Source organism: Pipistrellus hanaki (assembly GCF_964339955.1).
Source record: "Pipistrellus hanaki genome assembly, chromosome: 15".
Lineage (NCBI taxonomy): Eukaryota > Metazoa > Chordata > Mammalia > Chiroptera > Vespertilionidae > Pipistrellus > Pipistrellus hanaki.
This window is the reverse complement of record NC_140517.1, coordinates 11,170,335-11,179,244: the sequence shown is the minus strand read 5'-3', so window position 1 is coordinate 11,179,244 and position 8,910 is coordinate 11,170,335. Positions and strand designations below refer to the sequence as shown.

The following is an 8,910-nucleotide window of genomic DNA, read 5'->3' as shown; positions in this document are numbered from 1 at the left end:
CCTGGTTGTTGGCTGTTTGGTAGGTGAGGTTTCTTTAGTAATGAAAGGCCTGTTTATTGCTGTAGATGGTTTATATTTTCATCTTTTCTGGCGACTCCACAGCAGCTCTGACCTCCAGCTCCATCCCTGTCTGGTGGGCCACACAGGCTCCTGCCACCACCTGCCCTCGTCTCCCAGCTTCTTCCCTCGCCCCCACATCCCAGGAGCCCTCCGAAGAAAAGCCTTTCCTCAGAGAACAGGGCTCAGGACCTCCTGGTGGGGAGCTGTGGGGCCTTCCTGGGCTGCAGGTCCGGAGGGGTTCTCTTCTTAAAAGCGTGAAGCTGACTTCACGGGAGCCCTGGGAGAGGGGAGGGGAGGAATGGCCCCAAGCGGGCCGGACAGGATGAGCCTGAGGAGGAAGGCCGCACACACTCCCCCATGAAGTGGGTATGGTCAGACACTGGCCGGCCGGCCAGCCAGACACCAGACATGCATTTAGTAACCGTTCTACACAGGGACAGCCTGTTAGCCATGCCAGTCAGTGGTGAGGGTGGGGGAGAGGGACATGTGCTTTGTCCCCTCTGCCAGCCTGCCAGGGTTATGCCTGGATCAAACTTTCTCTTCTCTAACCATCCCTGTCCTGCCCCGGGCTCCTTGCCAGGAGGAGAAAGAGGGCGGGTGAGCTCCATCTTCCTCTTGGCACCCCTTATAAAGGTCATCCGGCCTGTTTCCTATATTGCCCTGGTTTTATACCTTGTCCCTGTGAGTTGAAATAACAATGGCTAGTGTTGAGTATGCTTTTGTTTGTTTTTGTTAATCCTCACCCTAGGATAGTTTTTCCATTGCTTATCAGAGAGAGAGAGAAAGAGAGAGAGAAATATTGATATGCGAGACATTGATGGCCAAACCTGTGACCCTTCAGCACACAGGGTTGACGCTCTAACCACTTAACAACACTGGCCAGGACTGGAAGATGATTTTTGCAGGCTGGGCACCCTAGCATAGACCATTTATGCATATTATTTAATATCCAAATCACTCCATAAGGTGCCAATATTAATATTGTCATATTCAGATCAGAAAACTGAGGCAGAGAAGAGCCAAGTTACTTACCTCCTGTAAGTTGTAAGTGATGGAGCCAGGAGCCTGTTTAGGGTCATTTGACGATGCAGCCTGACCCTGAACTACTCTTTCCTCAGCACTTGTGGCTCCTCAGACTCCCAGTGCCCTTCAACTATCGCATTTCCTGGGTTGGCCCCTCCTCTCTTAGATCCCCATCCGGACTACTGCCCCCTCCCTGCAGCAAGAATCTCAGGCTGGCCTGACCGAGGAGGTGGACTGCAGAGAGAGGCTCTGCCCTCCCCCCCCCACCTTCCTCCCAGGGACCACCCGCTCAGCTCCAGGTCAGTCTCCGTGTTACTAGGATGTTGAGATCCATCCTAACTTTGGGAATTGGCCGAGAACGCACATGCATCTATTCTTTTTGACTCAGATGCTCCTACTTAAGAAAGGGTCACATTGCTGACTCACTTAGGTTTTGTGGCACTGTTAGGTTTTATAGGGCTCAGCAGCAAACCCCCAAAGATGTATTCCCAGAAGCCCCTGGGCAGACTGCAGGGGCTGAGTGCAGAGCTGCTTTGATAAAGATCTCAGATCCTTTGTTGGCACTCCCCAAGTTCATGGCCACCCCTTAAACTCACTTTAACTGTCATACCTCTTGGGTTGGCCCCAGGAAGGAAATGAACCTTGAAGTAGCTAGATGCCTGTGGTCGGTCAAGGAAGCCAGCAGTGTTTCTGGGTCCCCAGGGTTAACGCCTGCAGCGGGTTCCAGGCTTGTCCTGCACCGCCCCCTCCTGGAGGAAGGCAGCATCACCTCCCCGAACCTGTGTCCCAAACTCAGGATCTTCTTTGAGTCAAAGTAAAAGGGTTTCCCAAGCCAGTGAAAAGTGCAGTCAGCTTTTCCCTCTCTGTTACAGCAACCAGAAGAGAACTTCCAAAATACTTGTTGCTTATTTTCCAACCCCCAGCCAAATCTAGGCCTCAGACCAGACCATGACCGCAGTCTCCTTGCCTCAGTGTCCCCAGTCTCGCCCTTTCTCGTTCTGTCCTTCACACAGCTGCCCTAAGGACCTCTCCAAAATGTCAGGCCAAGATCCTTCCTTGCCTACACCCCTCATCACTCCCAGACTCACCAACCTGGCCTCCTGATGGCCATGCTCTGCTTCAGCCGAGCCAAGTGGCCCTCCTGCATGCGGCTGGCATCTTCCATACCAGCAAGGCTTCATCCCTGGCACGTCCTTTGCCTGGAAGGCCACCCACCTCTCCAGGAACCGGCTGGAGGGCTGCCTCTTCACTATTTCCCAGGCACAGTGACAGCGCTCCACTGCCTGGGGTCCCAGTATTTGTCCTCAGCTCTCCCATAGCATGTGTCTGCTTGCATCGTGCTGCTGCTGCCTTTCTCCCTCGGAGTGAGCTTCTAGGAGTAGTGGTGATGTTCCTTTCTGTGTAAGGTGACCAGATGTCCCGCTTTTGGCGGAACAGTCCCGATTTTTAACTATCTGTCCCGTGCCCCGCAGCGTTTTAAAACAGTCCCGATTTTTGGAAAGAACACTGCCGGGACGCAGGACAAATTGTTCAAAATTGGGACGTCTGGTCACCTTATTTCTGTGGCTACTGTCACCCACCCTGCCTAGACAAGCCCGTCAGGTAACAGGCCTCAAGAAATGTAGACAGGTTGTTTTATTCTATGGTTACTGAGTATTTCCTACCTCACCTGTTGAAAGGAACGGAGCTTCCTTATCAGTGTTGGTCCATACCTCCAGCCCTGCAGACCACACGGGAAAGCAGATGCTTGGCCTTCTTGTGTCAGGCCTTAGCCAGAGAGCCGTGGGGTCCTCAGATCTGCAGGGCTCAGGAAAGGGTATGAGGCCATATCCTTGAGGCCCAGGATGTGGTCTCATAGAAGGCAATTTCTCTCCAGGCTTCAACCATAGGTCAAGCTCAGTTACCTTGAAGGGCTCTCTTCCTCTGAAAAATCCCAGAGAGCCTCTGCTCATCCCTATGGAAAGTATTCATTCCGCGTGGTCCCTGTGGACAGTGTTTCCCGGGGTAGTCAAATCATTATCCCGGGAAAAGTATAGGTACCTTTTAAACATATATATGTGTATGTATATGTGTATCTATAATAATAAAATATGCTAATTAGACCGGACAACCTTCCGAAGGAAGCCAGAGCTTCAAGGGAAGCCCGGGAAGTTGCTGTAGATTGTGGGCTCGGTTGTGAAGCACCTGCTTTCGTGACCTGACAGTCCCTTTCCTTTCTCTGCCCCCCGTTCCTCATCACCTCCCTCCCCATCCTCACTATATCCTGTCTGATCTTCAGGTTTATTTGAGGGGTCCTTTAAATGCACAGAACCAGGTCCCACCCCTGCAGATTGATTCAGTTAGACCTGAGGTAGTGCCCAGGAGTCTATACTTTTGAGGCTTCAAACCCTGCACTGGGGAGTCCTCCACCCTTTCCATGCTCTCCCTCTTCAGCCATCTTAGTTGGAGAGTCAAAGTCTGAGAAAAAAGAAAAGCATTTATTTTCAGCAAGTCCAAGGTCCCAAGTTGGACAGAATTCCCCCTTTCACCGGAGGGCTGAAACCCCACAGGCTGTGCTCTGGTCCCGGCTTGGGAACAGAGGAGCAACCCCTGGTTTGGGACAGTCACTTGTACTGAGGAGAGAGTGGGGGCACAAGTGGGGCAGCACAGACACTTAGCATCTTGCTGATGTCCACCTGCGTTGACTTATCCATCTCCGTCTTGAGGAGGCCACTGACCCCCAAGCTGGGCAAACCCCGGGGCTCCTCTCCAGCCTCCTCTCCAGGGGGAACCAGAGCATGGGTGGGAGACACGAACACACTGGGGCAGGGCAGCGTGAGGCCTGCGTCCAGCTCACCTGCCACCGGCAGCAAGGCTGGCAGTTGTTCCACACATGCCTCCTTGGGGGCCAGGGTTGGGTCCGACTCAGGTTCCACCTCGGCCTCAGCCTCCCTATCCACTTCCGCTGCCTCGTTCAGCTCAGGGTTGCAATAGTTGATGTACTGGTACAGGGGCCGTAAGCGTTGGGCCTTTCCTGCAAGGACCCGGGGTAGAGCAGGGGCTGGAGCACCAAGCTGTGCCATGTCAGGAGGCCAGCAGGCAGGAGGGGTGTGGGGTGGGGAGAAGAAAAGGGCCGGGGACTGCCACTCACGCTCTAGCCCCAAGGTCTCTGAGGGTGCAGACACTGTGCTGGCCACAGCTGGGAGCACTGGGGCCCCCAGACTCTTGCGTTTCTTGGCTTTCTTGTGCTGTTTGGCAGACGGTGAAGGCTCGCTCTGGCTGCCCTCCAGGTCCTCCCTCTGGAGCGGCAGCCCCTGGGGCAGCTCAGCTTCAGCCCTAGGATGGGCTTGGTGACTAGGCCCTGGGAGGCTGGGGGACAGGAGGCTTGAGGAAGGAATAGCCCTGCAGGCCCACTGCCTCAGGCCCAGTTTCTTGTCCCTTTCCTGGTCAACGAGGCCCAAACTGGTTAAGGGCTGAGAGCTCCTGTACAAGTCCTGTACAAGGCCTCGAGACTCCCTCTCTTAGGGACAGAGGGGTGAGAAGCGGTGGTGGTGGCACGGGATAAGGATGCAGCCAGCAGGAGTGCAGGAATTTGGAATCCTACTGGGGTGTTATATCCCCCACCCCACCCTGGCAACCCTAATGTCACCCCTATTGTCCTTTCCCTCTGAAAGCCCCCTCACTTGACTGGCTTCCTCTTGGGACCATGATTGGACCTCACAACAGAGGCCATGGGCCTGGGGCCTCGCTCCTCCAGTGCCTCCGCCTCTGGCTTGAGCCGCTCTTCCTCCAGCTTGAGTCGTTCCTCCTGGAGCTCCGGCTCTGAGACTGGTCCTGTTGGACGCTTGTCTTCACCCTGAGTCCCACAGGCCTCGTGAGCTGACACCGGACCCTGGTTTCCCATTACTGGACACTAGAGGTGACACATAGATAGCTGGTCACCACAGCCAGACAAAGGATACAGCGGTCAGTCATTAGACACCAAATGCGGATCAAGGGCACCAGCCCAAGCCCCTGTCTGCCTGTGAGGCCTGCCCTGCCAGTGAGGGGGTCCACGTACAGAGTTTGGCCTCCTAGAGAGCGCCGAGGCCCCCAGTAAAGGCTAGGCAGCCCTGATGTTCACCTCAGAGCTCTGAACGTGGCCACGGGGTGCCTCCGAGAGTTGTGCAGGCCCCTCCGCCGCCGTCCCCTCGTGGGCTCCCGGTCGCCTCTCGGTCCCTGCTGAGGCCATAGCTGCGCGGAGTCAGCACATCTGCTGGGAGTTGGGAGTGAAGGCGAAGATGGAGCCTTTTCACTGCTGTACCGGGAAGACTAGCTCGGAGGTGAGGGTCGGGGTGGGAAAAGGGACAGGCAGGCGATCGATCAACTCAACCCTGACCTGGAACTACAAACCCCAGAAGACTTTGCGCCAGGGGCATTGGCCCCTGACCTGAGAAGCGGAAACTATTGTTGCTTAGCAACAGAAAACCCGTCGGGTTTCCGCGGCGGGCTGCACAAACCTGCGCTGGTGAGCCCCCGGCCTGGGTGTCGAGGGGAAGGGATGGGAACGGATGAGGGAAATGGGATGGGACGGGGTCCCGTCCAGGGAATGTGCTCGGGGCTGAGGGAGGAGGCGAGGACCCCAGAGACGCAGCCTGGCAGGCCTCCGTGCACCGTTACAGGGCTACGACGGCGGCATGTGCGAGGGCCCGTCCCGCATTTCGGGGCCCATCCCCCCAGACCCTACGCTCTGCCCCGACTACTACCGGCGGCCCGCCTCCGGTGAGTTGGGGGGTGTCGCGGCCCAGGAAGGCCCGAGCTAGGCTCGCGTGCAGCTCCGCCACTGAACCCCGCACTCCGCCCTGTCGGACCCCTCAGCCCAAGGGCGCCTTGAGGGAAACGCGCTGAAGTTGGACCTGCTCACCTCGGACCCGGACCCGGACGCCATCCCGCCCCGCGGCCCCCGCATCCGTCCTGAAGCCAAAGAGATCCTGGAGCGTGGCCGAGGCGGCGTGGGGGGCATGCTGCTGCAACTTGGGGATATTTCCCTAGGCCCACGGGCCTTTCCCAAGAGTAAGTTCTGGGCAGACAGAACGGGCAGCGAGGCAAATCTGAGATTAAGCCTGAGTTCAAAAAACGGATGCTTCTCCTGCCCTGACCCGAGTTCAGGCTTTGCCTCTCTGAGTGTCGGATTTCCCCTAAGAGGAGGGAGAGATGCACTACCCTTTCCTTCTCACAGAAGCGGACTGAATGAGGTGGTTTCCAGGAAATGCTAATTCAGCTTCATGAATTCACGCATCAATGAAATGTTTGTTGTTTAGTGCCTTCTGTTGGCCAGGCCCAGTAGGTGCTATGAAAACAGGTTGAAGACAGACATGGGCCATTAGTAAGTCAAAAGTGGGAGACACTAAACAAGTAAGATGAATATTATATATATATATATAAGATAATTAATGGTTTGCTTCACAATAAAAATGTAGAAGATACTCAGGGATAGAAGATAAATGACCACGTGAGAAGGGAAATAAGATGGGGAGGTGGAGTACCTGTAGAGGGTCTAACTTAGAGCGGTCAGACCTGTGTGCGCACTGATATGAGTTGGATTTCATGGGCTGTATGTAGGGCAGAGCCTGGTAACGCCTTTTTCCCAGGGAAGGACCCTAAAGACCATGAGAAGGAGAATCTGAAGAGGATCAAGGAGATCCAGAGGCGCTTCCGGGAGCAGGAGCACAGCCGGGCGCAGGGCCAGCCCGGACCCCTGAAGGCTCTTTGGCGCTCGCCCAAGTATGACAAAGTTGAGTCCCGCGTCAAGGCCCAGCTGCAGGTAACCGCCTCAGAAAGCCAGAAGTATTGTCCATCTTATTTGCCAGGAGTCTCTCATGCCCTGATCTGAGTTAGGGGAGGGAGGAAAACCACAGGACTGAGGTAACAGGAGTCAGAGAGAGCTGGTTCTGTTGCAGGGGATTCTCAGAAATGGTGATGGCTGGGTGGTCCTGAGGGGCAAGTAGGAACTAGGCAAGGGGAGAATGGAAGAGAACATTCTGTATAGATGAAACCTCACAGATAGAAATCCTAAGATTAGCGGGAGTGTGGGCAGTGGATGCTGTGTACCGTTTCCTGTGAGGGCATGAGGCTAAGAAATCAGCCGGACCCATATAAAGAGCCACACAACCCACTTTTCAGCCTTTATTTCTACGGGCAGTGGAAAGGTCAGGGACGGGTACGGTGGTGAGATTCTGTTTTGCGTAGATGGTGACACCATCTCTATCAAGGGGAAGATCAGGATTGAGAGAAAAGACAATAAGGTTATACGGGGATGTGCTGAAGCTGGAGCATTTGTGAAACACCCAGGGGGTGGGAGTGTGTCCAGGAAGCAGATGGAGGATCAGGCCTGGATCTCAGGAGTGAGACCTAGAGGTTATTGAGGATCAGGCTGAGGACGATGAGACCAGGGAAATGACCCTGCATTTGTGGGCTTGGGAGCCAGCTGTCAGTGACCTTGGTGGGGACATATCCAGGAAACTTGGAAGCTAGGAAGGAGAGAAAAGGATGGTAGCTGGAGCCAGGACTGGGGTAGGAGGATGGTTTGTTGTTAAGGATGTGAGAGACACCCATGTTTAAACGCTGATGAGAAGTGTTTTTAAGCGGGAGGAGACCCATAGGGCAGAGGATAGAGGCTCGGTTTTGAGACCTTGACCACAGCCTGACTGATCCCTTTTCTGTCCCTTGCCCTCCAGGAGCCTGGCCCTGCCTCTGGGACAGAGACTGTGCACTTCCTGCGGGCGCACTCTCGCTGCGGTCCTGGGCTCCCACCACCCCGTGCCCCCAGTCCCCAGCTAACCCCACCAGATCCCAATGCCAAGGTGAGGGTATGTGTGGGATAGAAGGTGGGACAGGATCCTGGGAGTTTCAGGGGAACAACTCAGTGCTGTCTGCCCATCATGCTTGCCGTGTCCTGCAGGAGCCAGGCCTAGGTGTGGACTTCATTAGCCACAATGCCCGCACGGCCAAGAGGGCCCCCAGGCGGCATTCCCGCTCGCTGCAGGTCCTGGCACAGGTGCTGGAACAGCAACGGCAAGCCCAGGAGCACTACAACGCCACACAGAAGGGCCACGTGCCCCATTAGTAGGTCCCACTGCCCAACACCCAGGGTGAGGGATGCCAGTGGCAGGTGGGAGCCTCCATCTGCCCAGGGATTATCAACCTGAATCTGTGCATCCACAGCTTGTTGGAGCGTAGGGATTTGTGGCGTCGGGAGGCCGAGGCCCGCCAACATAGCCAGCCGGACCCTGCCATGCCCCCTGGCCACACTCGCATGCCTGAGAACCAGCGTCTGGAGACACTGAGCAACCTGCTCCAGAGTGAGTATATGGACTGGATGAGGAGCCCACTGAGAACCTTGCACTCCTGCCTAACACTAACTGTTCCTGGCCGCCCTATAGGCCAGAGCCAGCTGCTGCGTGAGCTGGTGCTGCTGCCTGCCGGGGCAGACTCCCTGAGGGCCCAGGGCCACCGTGCTGAGCTGGACCGGAAGCTGGTACAGGTAGAGGAGGCCATCAAGATCTTTTCCCGCCCCAAGGTCTTCGTGAAGATGGATGCTTGAGCCCTTTTACAGGGGTAGTGACGGGTCCTAGCTGAGGATCACTGCATGGTTGCAATGGACAGGGTCAGGCCCCATCATCAAGTCTAAAGACAGAAGCAGAGGTGGGGAGGAGTATCCCCAGAGCACTTTCCTAGCCACTGGTGGCCGCAGAAGGGCCATCCTAGCCCAGCCTCTTTACCCCTTGGTCAAAATTAAACTTTTTGTACACAGTGTGGTTTGTTTCCATAAGAGCTTTTCTTACCCTATAAATTCTAACTGGTGGCCCG

At 55.6% G+C, this 8,910-nt stretch overlaps 2 protein-coding genes across 3 annotated transcripts; one reads left to right on the top strand and one right to left on the bottom strand.

The window, feature by feature from the left end:
* Positions 1–3,182: 3,182 nt before the first annotated feature.
* On the bottom strand, positions 3,183–5,297 carry LOC311610186 (uncharacterized protein C16orf86). The gene is made up of 4 exons (XM_084861182.1): positions 5,186–5,297; positions 4,746–4,975; positions 4,214–4,431; positions 3,183–4,096 (listed from the first exon to the last, which is right to left on the bottom strand). Exons 1-4 carry the CDS (start codon positions 5,291–5,293, stop codon positions 3,687–3,689), a joined length of 966 nt encoding a protein of 321 aa, XP_084717308.1. The 5' UTR covers positions 5,294–5,297; the 3' UTR covers positions 3,183–3,686.
* A 76-nt stretch (positions 5,298–5,373) lies between these two features.
* ENKD1 (enkurin domain containing 1) lies at positions 5,374–8,854 on the top strand. Of its 2 annotated transcripts, XM_084861135.1 has the most exons (8): positions 5,381–5,569; positions 5,724–5,823; positions 5,920–6,114; positions 6,693–6,865; positions 7,779–7,904; positions 8,003–8,166; positions 8,266–8,402; positions 8,484–8,854. In XM_084861135.1, the coding sequence occupies exons 2-8, from the start codon at positions 5,739–5,741 to the stop codon at positions 8,642–8,644; spliced, it is 1,041 nt and encodes a 346-aa protein (XP_084717261.1). In that variant the 5' UTR covers positions 5,381–5,569; positions 5,724–5,738; the 3' UTR covers positions 8,645–8,854. The 2 variants fall into 2 exon arrangements, with proteins under 2 accessions (XP_084717260.1, XP_084717261.1); XM_084861134.1 differs by having other exon boundaries at positions 5,374–5,569; positions 8,266–8,854.
* Positions 8,855–8,910: the final 56 nt, after the last annotated feature.

Excerpts from the sequence above, each read along its gene's own strand:
- LOC311610186 (XM_084861182.1), bottom strand. The coding sequence starts at position 5,293 with ATGGCCTCAGCAGGGACCGAGAGGCGACCGGGAGCCCACGAGGGGACG. Across the intron at positions 4,976-5,185 it reads GCCACGTTCAGAGCTCTGAG|TGTCCAGTAATGGGAAACCA; the intron begins GTGAACATCAGG and ends TGTCACCTCTAG. Across the intron at positions 4,432-4,745 it reads CCCAAGAGGAAGCCAGTCAA|CCTCCCAGGGCCTAGTCACC; the intron begins GTGAGGGGGCTT and ends CCTGTCCCCCAG.
- ENKD1 (XM_084861134.1), top strand. The coding sequence starts at position 5,739 with ATGTGCGAGGGCCCGTCCCGCATTTCGGGGCCCATCCCCCCAGACCCT. Across the intron at positions 6,115-6,692 it reads CCCACGGGCCTTTCCCAAGA|GGAAGGACCCTAAAGACCAT; the intron begins GTAAGTTCTGGG and ends CCTTTTTCCCAG. Across the intron at positions 6,866-7,778 it reads GCGTCAAGGCCCAGCTGCAG|GAGCCTGGCCCTGCCTCTGG; the intron begins GTAACCGCCTCA and ends CTTGCCCTCCAG.